Raw genomic sequence first — 16,772 nt, forward strand, 5'->3', positions numbered from 1 at the left:
AGATGACCTAGGTACTGGTCTGGTGTTGTGTTTAGAAGAGAACTACCATTCTGCAATCTGTTGACTCATTCTCTGACACCATTCAGTTCATGCATTTACCATATGACCTAGAGACTATCAGCCATACTTGCCACTACAGATTACACTGGTCAAGAAAAAAAATTTATTTTCTGCTGATTATGATCTGACACTTGTTTTTTTACTAATTTGGGTGCGCTGATTTCAAATATCAAACCCATTTTTCTCTATCACGTCAGGTTTTTCCTCTATGGCATTTTCTTTTTGCTACTTTGTAAGTTTTTGATAGTTTTAAGGAGGCAGTACTATTTAGAGGATCAAAAAAATCGAATTTTTAATATTATTTTCTGAAAGTATGTACTTTTAAAAATCTGTTCCTAACTTTTTATCAAGAAATTCGAAAAATTCCCGAAGATATAGCCTATTATTCAAAGTGGTGCGCAGATAAGAATCGGAGCACTCACCGCTCTCGCTTTTTAGTAAACGAATAAATGTGTAAGAACCTGCAATGGCATGTACTGGCACTTTGAATGCGAGAGAGGCCGATAACCGACCTAATACATTTAGGTGATGAAAAGTAGGCGATGACAACTGCCTAAAACAAATGAATGCTATATGCGTCATAGCGGACAAGAAACGATTGAAATCAGTCAATCGTTAATCGATCGTGAAAGTATGATGAGTGCTTATAACGTTTCAATAAAGTCTGTTTTTTTTTGTCTTGTTAATTGCATGTTAGTCGGCAGTGAAGAAAATACATCATGTCTACTACTCGAAATTGTGTCAATAGTGTAGATTCCTTCTGCTACATTTGTGGCAGCTTTACTGTTCCCAGTCAAAGGACAAACATCACTGATTTCGTTAAGAAGTATACTTTGCATACTTTGATGTAAAAATTGCAGATCAGGACAAGTCATGGGCTCCAAATAAAGTGTGTAAGTCATGTGTAGAAAATTTACGACAGTGGAGCAAGGGAAAACGCCAAAAATTAGCTTTTGGCATTCCAATGATTTGGCGTGAACCGAAAAATCACATAGATGATTGCTATTTTTGTTTAGTTCAGACTTTTGGTTATAATAAGAAAAATAAGAAAAAAATTGTGTATCCAAATCTCGACTCAGCAATTCGGCCAGTTGCTCATTCCAATGAAATAGCCATGCCAATTTATAAAGGACTTCCTTTACTTGAGAACGAGCATGATCGGGATATGCCAGATGTTCTTGAGGAGCAAGACCCAGATGTTGAATTAGACAATGAAGATTTAATTTCTAGTTCTGAACCACAACGTTTTACTCAAGCGGAATTGAATGACTTGGTAAGAGATTTGGGCCTATCAAAGGAATCATCAGAATTGTTAGCTTCAAGATTAAATGAAAAAAACTTACTGGAGCAAGATACGAAGATAACTTTTTATCGTAGCAGGGAAAGTAATCTTGTACAATATTTTAAACATGAGTGTGGGTTTGTTTACTGTAACAATGTGTCAGGTTTACTAACTGAAATGAGTGTTGTACAATATCATCCAAATGAGTGGCGTTTATTTATTGACAGTTCAAGCAGAAGTCTCAAGTGTGTCTTACTACACAATGGGAATGTATATGGCTCAATTCCTATTGGCTATTCAGTCCACTTAAAGGAAACATATGAGGACATTAAAAAGGTTCTGAAGTTATTAAAATATACAGACCATAACTGGATCATCTGTGTGGATCTTAAAATGGTGAACTTTTTACTTGGTTTTCAAAGAGGATATACAAAGTTTCCGTGTTTTCTATGCTTCTGGGATAGTCAAACTAGAAACCCTCACTGGATTCAGAAACATTGGCCCCTTAGAATATCCTTAAATGTTGGAGAACAGAATGTTATAAATCAACCTTTAATCGACAGAGAAAAAATCATTTTTCCACCTCCACACATCAAACTAGGTCTTACGAAGCAGTATGTTAAAGCTTTAGATTTACAAGGTGACTGTTTCCAATACATATGTGAAAAATTTCCACGACTTAGTTATGAAAAAATTAAAGCCGGTGTATTTGATGGACTGCAAATTAGAACTTTAATGAGAGACCCAAATTTCATGAACTTTATGAACAAAATTGAGAAAGAGGCCTGAACTTCATTTACGATGGTTGCGATTAATTTTCTTGGAAACAAAAAAAGCGTGCAATTACAAAGATCTTGTGGAAACAATGGCTTGGAAATTTCCAGCGCCTAGGTTGCAACATGAGCATAAAGCTTCATTTCCTATACAGTCATCTTGATAGATTTCCCGAGAATTTAGGTGCTGTAAGTGATGAACAAGGCGAAAGATTTCATCAAGACTTAAAAACTATGGAAGATCGGTACCAAGGAAGATGGGATTCTCACATGATGGCCGACTACTGTTGGAGTATTCAAAGGGATTGCCAAACAGAATACACAGTAGAAATTGCTACAAACAAAAATTTATTCCCTACAAACAAAAATTCATTAAAAATTACAATAAATATTATTGTAATTTTTAATGAATATTGTTAAGTAGTTATGTATCTAACTACATCTCTACATCTAATAACAATCCTCTCTTGCATTCAAAGTGCCAGTATGTGCCATTGCAGGTTCTTATGCATTTATTCGTTTACTAACAAGTGAGAGTGGTGAGCACTCCGATTCTGATCTGCGCACTGCTTTGAATAATAGGCTATATCTTCAGGAATTTTTCGAATTTCTTGATAAAAAGTTAGGAACAGATTTTTAAAAGTACATACTTTCAGAAAATAATATTAAAATATCGATTTTTTAATATTATTTATTATTTTTTTTGATCCTCTAAATAGTACTGCCTCATTAAAACTATCAAAAACTTACAAATTAGCAAAAAGAAAATGCCATAGAGGAAAAATCTGACATGATAGAGAAAAATGGGTTTGATATTTGAAATCGGTGCACCCAAATTAGTAAAAAACAAGTCTCATATAAAAGTCAGCTAAAATTGTGTTGGACTGTGTTATATTGCTTAGATTATTTTATTATTATTATTATTTCGTGACACCTCCAAGGAGTTCAAAGACTCATCAAGGGAGGACACCTACTCTACAACTCTCCATCTCCACCACTCCATCCGCTAACTACACCGAACCTCTACTACCATCATCATCATCCACGTCAATGCCATCTATTGCCCACCACTAGTATTTTTTGTCTGTAAATTGCATGTGTTCTGAAGTGCCAATTTATCTGTATGTGGGATGAAAAACCAGAGTTTCTGAGAGGGGGGAAACCCTGCTACCTCCATATGAGATTGGCTAACTTACCTTCAATTGAAAAATCCATTCCTCCTGTCACAACAAGAATCGAATTTAGGCCTTTTCCAGTCAAAGGGTGCAACGTACCATCATTCTTCCAATTGCACTACAGAGGCAACAATTATTGCCAGATAATTCGTGATCTTGCCAGGTCAGGGCCTGCCATGGATGAGACCAGTCCATTGTTTATTAATCTGATAAGGAATTTGACCAAGCCTATAGAACTAAATCAGTTTTGGCCCATTGTTGTTGATTGTGATCATGTTATATTAACATATCTGCAAAAATAAAAAATAATAATTTGATCATTAACTTTTAGCTCGTCAAAAAGAAATCGATTCCTTAAAAGTTGAAGTAAATAAACTAAAGACAGAAAAATTAGATCTTCTGAAGCACAGTCTAGTAAGTATATTGCAGATTTATGTAAACTGTTACTATCTTATTGATTATTTTACTATTATATTATATATCCTGTACAAAAGTTAATTATTTTTTAAAACATTGTTGGTGTTATTCCTTTTATGACCTCACTAGTGAAGGTTTTTTTAATGTGTGGGTCCTTAGTTCCTTTGAAATTTCTACATATGCACATACTATTCTGTTCATTTCAATAAAGTACATTTTTTCTCCTTTCTTTCTTTCTGCATTTATTTTTAAAATTTGTTATCTGTTGACTTCTATTATTTCTTTCTTTTAGTGTTGCACAGTGATCAGCATTCATTTTAGAAATTATGGACTTTACAACCGTGCATAAATAACTTTATAATTTCCCGACATTTCGATCTTCATATACATTTTTTAATTATCCAAACATTAAAATTGAATAAGTAAGTAAAAATTATTGAAATCAAATGAAGACTTCAAAAAAACAACAAATAGCATCAGAATGTTCAAAGGTGGAAGCAATAAAACTATATTGTTGTTCACTTCATCCCTCTTTTATTACTCGTCATACTGGCACTACAGTAATAATAATTTTTAGCAGCAGAATGAAGAATAATAAGTGGGGTGAAGTGAACAACAGTAGTTTTATTGCTTCTGCCTTCCCTTGCTGTTTTGTCAGATTTGAAGTGAACATATATTATCAACATTTCAACCAATTGCTTGTTGTTTATTGATTTTTATTACTGAAGGTTTTTCCTCCTTCAACCAAGGCTCATTATACTTTCAGAAGTGCTAAACGATATTTAACACTTTTGGACAAAGTGTATCATGAGTTAACCCCAGTATTTATATATTTATATATTTTTCAGAAATGTTTTTTTTTAATAATGGAAAATGGCTTAGAACTAGGACTTTGAAAAAAGAGCAAATGAAACAAGTGATGCTAACCCTAATTGTGATACACATGTTGTAACGGTGAGTAAATCTGAAACTACTAAAGTAGAAGAAACAAGCAGTTCAAAGAAAAAATACTGTAGGAAATATAACAGTTCATTGGAATTTGGGTTTACTTGGTGTGGAGATGAAAGTGAACAGAAAACTCAATGTATTTTGTTATGAAGTGTTGTCGAATGAGTGCATGAAACCTGCTAAACTCCTACATTTAGAAGCTAAAAATTGTGATGTGATAAATAAGCAAATCGGGGAAGAAAAAAAAAAAGCCAATTTCAGCTATGCTTAGCGACATTAAATCATGGGAAAGATATACTTTCGGCCATGGGTTCGATTAATAGCAAGGCACTGGAAGCATCCTATCTTTTAAGTTTGCACATAGCGAAAACAGGGAAACCTCATTCTATCGGGGAAAATTTACTACTTCCAGCTATAAAAGATGTGGTAAAAATTATGTTTGGCAACAAGTTAGTAAAAGATGATTTGGCTCCTCTTTCAATGACACTGTAGATCGCAGAATTAATGATAAGACAAGTGACGTAGAATCTCAGTTAATCGAAAGAGTTAAGAAGAGCTCTTATTATTCGTTACAAACAGACGAGATTACTGATGTTGCAGATGATTCGCAGTTAATATGCTACGTAAGATATGTGCATGATAACAACATTCATGACTATATTCTGTTTTGTAGAACTTTGTCATCCCGAACAACTGGAGAAGAAATATTTCACATTCTCAATAATTACATAATACACAAAGGGATCCAGTGAGAAAAATGCATGGGCTTCTGTTCGGATGGAGCTCGCACCCTTACAGGCAGGCATTGTTGGGGGTTGTTTATATGGTCAAGGAAGTGGCTCCAGATATGAATCGGGTATATTGTTTCATACATAGGGAAAGGTTGGCCTCCAAAGGAATGCCATCAGAATTTAAAACTGTGCTATACAATGCTGTAATTTTATTAAGGCTCGACCACTAAATAACAAGTTATGGGAAGAAATGGACAGTGTATACGAATATACAACTTTTGCTTCATTCTGAAATTCGCTGTATTTCCAGGGGCAAAGTACTAACAAGGTTATTTCAGTTAAGGCATGAAGTTTTATTATTTGTAAATTAACGTAATTCTGATTTTGCATCACTCCTTGTTGACAAAGCATGGTTATCAAGACTGTCCTATCTTTCAGACATTTTTTTCGAAATTAAATGAACTAAATATCTCCCTTTATTATTATTACAGGGGACTCGAGGGAGGCCTTAAACATCATGTCCACACAACTATACGACATTCTCTCAGTATCTATCATACCTTGCCTTGAACTCACTCACCTTATAGCACCCACAACAGACTCTGGCAGCTTATTCCATTCATTTACCACTCTAAAAGTAAAGAACCCAGCTCTAACACCCTTGCTAACCACACTTTTGCCCAGCTTCCATAGGTGTCCCCTAGTTCTCCCGCCAACAGTCCTGATCTCAAAAATATCATCTGATTTAATCCTATAGAAACCCTTTAGCAATTTGAATGTCTCAATCATATCTCCCCTTTTCAGCCTATCAACTAATTTCTGCAACCCACAAATCTTCAACCTGTTCTCATAAGGTTCATTCCATAGACCTGCTATCATCTTGGTCACTCGCCTCTGGATCCTCTCCACCTCCTCCCCATCAAGAAGAAACCGAGGTGACCAAATCTGGGCACAGTAGTCGAGATGAGGTCTTATCAAGGCTCGGTACAGAGGTACAATAACTTGCTTGTCTCTGCTCGTCAAAGTATTTTTCAGCAACCAAGTGAATTGATGAGCTGATTTAGCTACTTTTGCAATGTGCCCCCTAAACTTCATCTCCCTGTCCACCAACACTCCCAAGTCCCTGGCCTCATCAATCTCCTGGAGTACAGTTCCACCAATGTGGTATACTGCTGCTAATCTTTTCACCCCAAAATGCATAACCTTACATTTTGTCACATTAAATTGACATCCATTCTCCTTAGCCCAGAACTCCAATCTATCCAAGTCGTCCTGCTAGATTTTGACATCTCCTGCATTCACTATTGCCCTGCCCAACTTTGCATCATCAGCAAACAAATGAACTGTTCCTCTTAGATACTTCCCTATATCATTAATGAACAAATTAAACAGCAGTGGTCCAAGAGCAGAACCCTGCAGCACACCACTAGTCACAGGCCATCTTTTGGACTCTGCTCCTGAATAAACTACTCTCTGATATCTCTCCATCAACCAGCCAACTATCCATGTCACCAACCCTATATCCATTCCCATATGTTGTAGTTTACGAATTAGAATTCCATGTGGTATTCTGTCAAATGCCTTAGCCAGGTCCAGCAGTATCACTGTAAACCCATTACCCTTATCCAATTCAGCCGTCACCGTGTTATAAAACTTGAGCAAGTTACTGAGGCATGATCTACCCTTCACAAAGCCATGCTGTCTCCCATACAGTATCTCATTTTCATCAATCCATTCCTGTATTTTTCCCTTGACTACTTTCTCCAAGACCTTGACAATGACTCCTGATATGCTGATTGGTCAGTAATTTGCAACAGTAGTCTTGGATCCTCCTTTATGCAGTGGAACTATTTTCCCTTCTTTCCACACCTTCAGGACTAAACCAGACCCGAGACTCAGATTAAACAACATGGTCAAGGGCACTGATAATTCTTTTCTTTTAGGGTTACACAATGATCAGCATTCATTTTAAAAATTTTATGGAATTTACAACTGTGTTAAAAAACTTTTTTTATTATCCCAAAGTTTCGATCTTCACATCAAGATCATCATCTGGAGCGTACATAAATATACAGGAGAAGCTGAGTTATGACTTAGCTTGTCCTGTGACACAATTACACAATCCTTCTCCTACAGAGCAAATTCCCTCCAGATATCATGGCGCTCTTTGCGCATGTATTACGGTTGGGTTATTTTGTATGGCAAAACACCTTCTACTTACAAAAAGAAGGCACAGCTGCTATCCCCCCCTTATTGCTAACTTTTACATGGAACATTTTGAGCAACTAGCCCTAGATTCTTCCCCTCTAAAACCCAAAGTCTGGCTTAGATACGTCGACGATGTTTTCACGATCTGGTCCCATGGTCACCAGACATTAGACACATTCCTTAGCCACCTAAACAAACAACTCAAACGCATACAGCTCACAACTGAAATTGAAAAACTCAACACACTTCCGTTTCTAGATACACTTGTCACACGTCTTCCCTCGGGCAATTTTTCCTTCACTGTTTACCGAAAACCTACACATAAACTCCTACCACCACCCAACACAAAAACTAGCTGTCATCAACATGCTAAAAAAACAGAGCTCAGATGATCTGTTCCAGTGAACAGGCACTGAAAGACAAATTTAAAATTATCAGTAATAACTTACAAAAAAACGGATACAGCCAAAACACTATTAACAAAATTCTCTACAAAACCACAATAAAAAAACAAAGACAAACCAGACTACAGTAAAACTATAACCATTCCCTACATTAAAGGAATATCAGACAAAATAAACAGAGTACTACAAAAGTACAACCTCAAAAGCCACCTTTAAACCTCCTACAAAATTAAAAAGCTTACTCAACTCATCCAAAGACCCACTCCCTCCACTAGTCCACCCTGGAGTATACCGGATTTATTGTACTTGCAACATACCATATGTAGGAGAAACAGGACACAATTCCTATTTGACAAAAGGAACATAAACGACACATTAAATATAATAATTATGGTGAAGCTGGCCTTTCTGATCATGCCCTTGAATACCTTACACAGAATTGACTGGAAAACCACCAGCTGTCTACATCACACTAAAACATGGTATGAACGGAAATTCAAGGAAGCCTGTGAGATTATTATCAACCACCCCAACCTGAACAATAATGATGGTCTAAAAATCCCAAACATATGGAAGGTATATGTTCGACCTTCTTCGCTAAGAACAACTATAAACAGGACTGTAGAAAATCCAGTATTGTAAATCAAAAATAAGAATTGTAATACTAAAAATAGGACACCAATTGTTTCTGAAAGAAATTATCTAAAAGAATGTTTATTCCTGTCATTGTAAAATAGAATTTAGCTTGATGTAATTTTTTTGTTTTTTTTTTTTTCACCAGAGGTCATGCCAGTAGGATAACATGTGATCAAATCATTATTTCTCTAGCTTACAGTTAATGATGTAACTTAGCTTGTCCTATATATTTATGTACACTCCAGATGATGATCTTGATGTGAAGATTGAAACGTCGGGATAATAAAAAAAGTTTTTTAACAGTGTTGTAAATTCCATAAAATTTTTAAAATGGGCACTGATAATTCTTTAGCCGCTTCACGTAAGACCCGTGCCGGTATACCATCCAATCCCACAGATGTATTCACATTAAGGTTCTGTAATAGACTATTCACCTCCACTTCATTCATCACAATTCCCGTAATAAACTAATGGTTCCTTCATTTTCTTTAGGGAAATTCTTTAACTGTTCTTGATGGCTTATAGTCATGAGAACGATCTTTTGTCATCGAAAAAAGAACAGTTAATTGAGCTTTCAAGTGACAGTGGGTTAAAATGCAATTCCGTGATCTTGATTTGGCTCGATTCTGGATCTCGCCTTCAGTGAGTAGAAGTGAATTTCCCAAATTATCTGAAGAAGCACTTAAAATCATCATGCAGTTTTCTACAACCTTCTTTGAAAGGATTTTCATCGCTCCTTCAAATAAAAACAAAATACAGAAATTGTCTTATTGTATGTGCCAATCTTCGACTGAAGTTGACCAATATTGAGCCAGATATCCAACTCTGCAAAGGCCGAGAAGCTGAACCATCTCATTAAAAGTAAGTAGTAACATAATTATACCATATTATTTATTTGGACTACAGTTTCCGAATATTCTCGTTACTGGTTTTGGAATTAATTTTTTTCCAAAATCGGGGATGAAACGACAGTTACGCAACGTGACATCACAGTGAGGCTCAGCTCTGTTGGCGAGGAGGATAGCTGTCCGCATCCCGTATCTCGTACGGTTGCTTGCAGGAATATGCGGCTGAGGACACTGAATCCGTTGCATTCAGACAACATCCATACGGTCATGGATTGTACAGACACACATCACAATGTAATGAATACAAGAAGCACACAGGACTGATATAAATAAAACCACCACACGATTAATGAATCTGCCAAATTTAAGATGACCACTGTTGTGCCTCTGGATAAAACAGGGCGGATATAATTAAAATCACCATCATAACACAATTAGTACAAATCACATGCATACGGTATATACGGCCACTGGCGGGCAAATGCCCCCGACCATGTGTATGGCACTTTGCGACTGACATCGTGGGTTTGACTGTTTATAGATATCGGAAATGACCTCACATAACAGGATGTCTTAAATTTTTTTGCTGGTCATGGAAAACTCCACAGGGAAATAAGGCAGATTCATATCTGCCGGAAGTGTGTGTGTGTGTGTTCTGAGTGAAATTTTTGAGTATATGCAGGGGATGGTTTGGACAGGACAAAGGGATGTCATCCATGATGGAATCCATGGATGTCAAATTCGTATTCAGTATTATGATGAATGGAGTAAGATAGGAACAACATTTATCCCTCATCTCACAAAGCACTTAGTGAATGGAACAGTTTACATGTCACAGGTCGAATCATTGAGTGTGTGAAGATTAAAGTTGTTCTGGGGCTAGTTTCATGAGTATGGGCAGATGAATGGGGATAACATATAAAATATAAAAGTTGCTATGGGTAGATGAATGGGGATTAACGTCATTGTGGGCAGATGAATGATAGTTTCAGTGGAATGGTGCTGACATTCCCCATTCATTTGCCCATGGTACCAACGGCGCTAAAAATGTTGTTGTGGGGTGAGCTTAATAAGTGTGGGCAGATGAATGAGGTTAGCAGATGAATGAGCATATCAGCAGGATGGGGCTGACATACCCATTCATTTGTCCACAGCAAATCGGAAACTGATACCTTTTTATTTGTTCAATGATGATACACTTATCAATGATGATAAGACGCACCCCAAATTTATGAGACGATTTTTATAAAAAGATATTTACAAATTCTTAATTAATTTTTTTTTATTGTTACAATCATTTATATTAGCAATATTCAGTTCATCTTCACTCTCAGTACTATCACTGGTCTTGTTAATGTCACCGTTCATATTACTTTCATCTGAACTATTGTTGTCACTCCCTTCAAAAACTGCATCATCTTCAGTACCATCCATCGCATTACTTATCCCGCATTTCTTAAATGACTTTATAATCATCTCTTCTTTCACAACTTCCCATGAATTTTTCCAGGTACATACTTCTGAAATTGTTGGCCGTTTCATATGTCCTGCTACTATAACATCATGATTTTGCTTTGCCATCCATTTGTTCCAATCTTCCCGCATAAAATTTTTGAATGGTTTATTAATAGATCCATCCAAGGGTTGTAATTGACTTGTAAGGCCTTCAGGAATGACAGTTGATTCTGTTTTATGTGCTCTGAATTGATCCCACACTAACATCGCAGGCTTTTTAAACAACGCACCTGGACGTTTTACCCATATCTTTTGTATCCATAATTTCACTCCTGTTTCGTCCATCCAGCCTTTATCTTGAACATGGATAATAATGCCACGAGGAATTTCATCTCTTGGTAATGTTTTTCTCTTGAAGATTAACATGGGGGGGGGTAGTTTTGTTCCGTCCGCGTAACAAGCTAAAACTATAGTGTAGTTTTAGCTTGTTACGTTTTTGTGACCTGTTGTTTGATCACTATTGATTTGGTGCCTTTTGAATCTACTGTCCAATTTGAAGGAACATCAAAAGTTAGAGGCACTTCATCCATGTTCGCAATTTGATTAAACTCAAAGTTAAATTTCCTTCTCGTTGATATGACAAATCATAAATCTAAAGTACCAAGAATCGTTTTGCTTCAAAAATTATAATTTTCGTAGAAACAGATATCCCCATGTTTCAATGATTTGTTACCTAATTTTTCATTTGTACTTCTAATTCTAGCCATTTTTCTAGGTGCGAACGGAATGTTTTCTTGTGTTTACGTAGCAGTTTTAATTGTTCCTCTTGTTTTCTCCACTCGCAAACTATTTTTTCTGTTGGTGGTGGACCAAAATATCTTTCTGCTGCTCTGTTTCCATATTGTTTGGCATAATTTATCACATTTAATTTATAACTCACGTTATATGAAAGTCTTTTTTTGTTTTACACTCATTTTTTTCTAATTTTAAGATAAAAATTTTAACGACTTATAAAAAATAATTCAAATGAACCGTACAAAAGCACATATGTTTACACACTAATGATTATTGACGCTCTAAATCAGTGATTCACCCACACGCAGTAAGATAACTTAGGTACCTACCTTCAGTGGCGTACTTACTAATTTTATTAACATATTCTATGTAAAAAGGTGCGTCTTATGGTCCGAAAAATTCGGTATGTTTCCATATGTATATGTTGGAAATCCCCACATACATTTAAAAAAAAATTAAATAACTTAGTGGTCCGTAGGATTGTTTTAGGCATTTTACTGGTCTTTGGGCTTAGAAAGGTTGAGAAACACTGATCTAGAGTATATGCAAATATACAGGACAAGCTGAGTTACATTACACACAGTAAGCTAAAGAAACAATGATTTGATCACCAGTTATTCTACTGGCATGACCTCTAGTGAAAAAAAAAAATTCAAATTAATTATTTAGAAAGTACATCAAAACTAAATTCTATTTAAGATGACATGAGAAAAACAGTCTTTCTTATAGATAGTCTTTCAGTAATAATGATGTCCTATTTTCATGATAATGATCTTAATATGAAGATCAAAACATCAGGAAATTAAAAAGAGTTATTTATAACATAGTTGTAAAGTCCATAATTTCTAAAACAAATCTTCTGTTATTGTTAGAAAAATAAGTGTGATGCATTGATGTTTGCATTAAATTTGAAACTGTCCCACTTTCCTGTACACTTTTCCAACTTTAAAGGTCATCTGAACAGTTGACTGCTCTGCTAACTTGCATCATTGACAAAAAGGAAATTTTACTCTTAATGTGTGAACTTAAATCCTTTATGAACAGCTGCTCCTGAATTATTCCTAAATGAAGCAAGATAGATGATATGATCTCCTATCATCTATCCATGAACCTCTTTCCACCACTAGTATTGATTTGGCATATTTTAATCAGAAAAAAAAAATCATTCAACATTAGAATCACTTAAAAACTGTAAAGATTCTAATATTAGAGATGCATTTTCTAAAAAATGAACAGTTAGTATTGTCTTATGTGGAACAATGTATGACACAGCTTTAAGGTTTATACTCAAAGATGTTTGCATATTTAATCTTAAAAGAAACCTTCCTCGTTTAATCGTTTATTTTATTTTATTTTTAATCTAACTGAATGTTCCAAGTCCAAGTGTGATCTACTCTCTCTCTCTCTCCTCCAAGAAGAAGGATTCCTACAAGATTCTGTTAAGTGTCACACTTTTTGCTGGGTTAACTCGCCGCAAGCCTTATTTGATAAGATTTCTTCCATGTGTTATTTGAGAGAGAATGCTGTAAAGTAATGAACAGTCTTTACATCCAGTCTTCCACCACTTGGATGCAAATAGACTTGCATCCAAGTGGTGGAAGACAAGGGACCAGCATCCTTGCTCAACATGTGCTATCCACTTTTCCAGTCAAGACTCAAATATGGGTCTTGAGTTTATGTCTCTTCCAGAGATAGTGTGCTGCACTGGTCAGATCTGTCTGCCATCAGGCAATTAGACTGTAATCAGTGCATTTTGAACATTGTGCCTTCCTAGTCTTTATGGCAATATGAATGAATTCACTCTTGTTTTGATAACTATCTTTGGAGTATGCAGATAAAATAAAATCTTTGCCATATCATCCCTGTGTCACAAGTATTTTTTTTGCTGATGTTGGGAAAAACTTACATATAACATGTCAGATTGCCATATGCCATAAAATAATTTTATACCATATTTCATAACAGTTGAACATGAAAGAATTAATACAAGTTCCAAACATTACTATAGACAGTAGTGCAAATGCCTATAAACACTACCACCTTAGCATAGTTGCATTCTGTCATGTAGCTTCTCATTGTGCAAGTTAGGGAAACATTCCATACCTCTCTCTCTCTGTTCTGTCTACCTTTTTCACACACAGAGCAGAATAATCTACTTTTTTTTTGTTGGCATACACAGATATTTTAAAATCAGAGTGTCTAATGGGATCTGTTGCTATCTTCCCAGCATAATATCCTATTGGATCTCACTAGAGTGTAGAAGTTAGATTGCTGTGTTGCATACTGTAAAGTACAGTTGAATATGGCTTTGATACTACAAAAGACATTTTTAACTAATCTTCCTATAAGAACATGGACCTTGAAAATCATCATATAGCAATAAAGGAGAGAGAGGTTAATAGTTGACAGATTTGGTTAATTGATTTTGAAGGCAGAAGTGAGTTGGAACTTCCCAAAAATGCCTTTTCTCTAAGGAATAGAAATTCTCTGGATATCTTAACTTGGGGAATGTAGCATAAAACTTGTCAATGATTTTTTTTAGGTAGTTCTTGGATTGCAACCAGTTTGCTTGATAGTTTGTTTCTTGTATGAGAGGTAAAGCATACCTATCCTCTCATACAAGAGGTTTTGGCATGCTTTACACTCATTTTGACTCATTGATCTCTCTCACCCTCACTTCAACCACAATTGACCTGTTTCTGCTTTGTCCTCTCCTTTCCATGTGAGGCAACAGTATTCTTTACTCTACTTCTCCTGAGTCTTTTTACCATCCTTCATCCAGATCATTACTGGGATCTAATGCCTTGTCTCCATGTTTACTAGGCAGTGCAACGCATGGATATACAGAAAGGAGGGATCCCGGTAATCTTGCATTACTTCAGCTTCTACTTCATCAAAATCGACAATCCTGGATGGCCTGGCCAGGAACAATTAATTCACTCAATAAGTTAGTGGGCTTGCCTGCAAGCCCACTAGCTTATTGAGTGAATTAATTTTCAAGAATCAATTCTCATTAGTGAAAATGAATAATTTTTCATCCTCTTGTTTATCAAGGCCTCTCAACAAGCTCTAACGAGGTTTAGGAACCATAGAATCACCAATAGAACACTAAAGTAAGAAACAAAACACATCAGAATCTGCAACAAATACACCACTGTTCTTAATCTTGCATTCAACAGGAGAATGTCCAATTTGAAAAATGTAACCCTTCTTTATCCAGAAGGGTTTTGGAAGTATCTCCTAAATCTGCAAACTTTGTTCAGGATTTATCCTTATTGAAGCAGCTACAATAACATATTCAGAAAAATCACTTCATATAACATCTATTGGGGAAATACCTATTATGGTATTTCCTTTCCTAGAGGTGTAATATTAGAGTAGGAACTCCTTGATGTTCCCAATGAAATTTTCATTGAAATATAGGACCAAGGAGTGACAGGCCATAAAAAGAATCTTCGTATATATATATATAGGGATGGTGAGTACCTGTTTCCACTAGAACATAATCCTTACCTTCAACAAACCAAAATCACCACCATCTATCAAAGCAAGTTATCTCAACTGTAAATGAAAGATGCAAAGAAATTATATTCTTGGTTTCATCCTTTATCCAAGTGTAAGCAAATAAAGTTTGTATGTGAAGTAACTCACGACTGGGCTACTTGTATATAGAGGCTAATGACTTCACATCAGTTGCCTTAAGTATCCCATAATGCAATGCACACATTTTTACTGGTATATATAATGCATAGTATTATACATACCAGTAAAAATGTATAAGGGTATGTATAACTTCTGCATTCAACCATAAGTTCTTAAAAGAACTGGGAGATGGACTGAATCCTTGACTCTTTATCCCATCATCTGAATGAAGAAAATCTGTGTGGATGGGGTGTTATTGAGCTAAAAGCTCTAGTCGGGTAATGGCAATAGCCGAGCCTCAGTTAAAACTTCATTGACTACAGCATTGTAATTCGTTACCCTGGAAGTTCTAATAAGGACTTTCTCAATATAGTCCTTATAAGGACTGGCTTAAAGGGGCGAAGCAAGAATGCTTTTCATCTTCCCCGTTATCTGTAGAGGACAGTGTAGGGATAAGGTGTTATTGAGCTATTAAAGCTCTGATCATGGCAAGAGGGTAACAGCAATAGCCGAGCCTCAGTTAGAACTTCATTAGCTACAGCATTGCCATCCATTACCCTCCAAGGGTATTGGATTGAATGAATCAATCACCGTATCTCACGGTCGATATGCAGAGGTCACATTTTCATATATGACTTGCCAAAAGGTGTCATGCCTTATTATTAAAATACTCTGGATTAGAGACAGATGTTGGAAGTTTTTCCACTTGGTTATACTATAAATTAAAGATACCAAGAAATTATATACTTTCTTGGTATCTTTAATTTATATTACACTTTTACTCTGCCCCCCCCCCTTTCCATGCTATGATTCAAGCTAAAATACCCCCAATAACGTTTCTTTTTCCCTTAATCAATTCATAAAGTGTTAAGCCAGGAAACAGTAGAATAAAAAAACCAATTTGAAACTAAGCCCTTCTGTTTTAATTTTAATCTTTATACTAATGCAAAAAATGCTAGAATTCAAAACACTTAAACAAATTGCTCTGACCATATATGTTTGCTTAATTCATGATACATTTATTAATTCTTTGAGTAAATTAATGTATTTGAAATTTACATCAAGAAAGTCATTAATGTTGAAGATTCATCATGGGGGAACTGTTCTCTTTTTAAACCCATATACGGTTTATACACCCACCACACTCCATGTCAATCTGCTCCTAACTCCGTTGATCACACCCTTCTTAAACAGCTTCAAGGGATGGTCTCTTGTTCTACCACAGTCTCCCTGGACTCTCTCTCTCTATGTATATATTTAAAAAAATCTCCTTAATTGATTGAATAGGAGAGGACATATGATTGAAACAGAATTTGTTGAGGTGTTGTTACTAGCTCCTCACCAACTTATTGTCTCAATCATATCCACTCTCCTCCTTCCATCCACAAGGCTCTGCAA

General features: G+C 35.7%; 1 protein-coding gene across 4 annotated transcripts in view; it reads left to right on the forward strand.

Moving 5' to 3' along the window:
• The window catches only part of RapGAP1 (Rap GTPase activating protein 1), a 457,436-nt gene that overhangs the window by 423,521 nt on the left and 17,143 nt on the right, over window positions 1-16,772 (forward strand). For all 4 annotated transcript variants that reach the window (XM_090391964.1, XM_090391963.1, XM_090391965.1 and 1 more), the window contains one exon: window positions 3,622-3,704. In XM_090391964.1, the coding sequence (XP_090248090.1) occupies window positions 3,622-3,704 (83 nt within the window). The remainder of the gene's footprint in view (window positions 1-3,621; window positions 3,705-16,772) is intronic.

This window comes from Typopeltis vanoorti, chromosome 4 (assembly GCF_054136105.1).
Source record: "Typopeltis vanoorti isolate ZY-2024b chromosome 4, IOZ_Tvanoo_1.0, whole genome shotgun sequence".
In the NCBI taxonomy this organism is placed as follows: domain Eukaryota; kingdom Metazoa; phylum Arthropoda; class Arachnida; order Uropygi; family Thelyphonidae; genus Typopeltis; species Typopeltis vanoorti.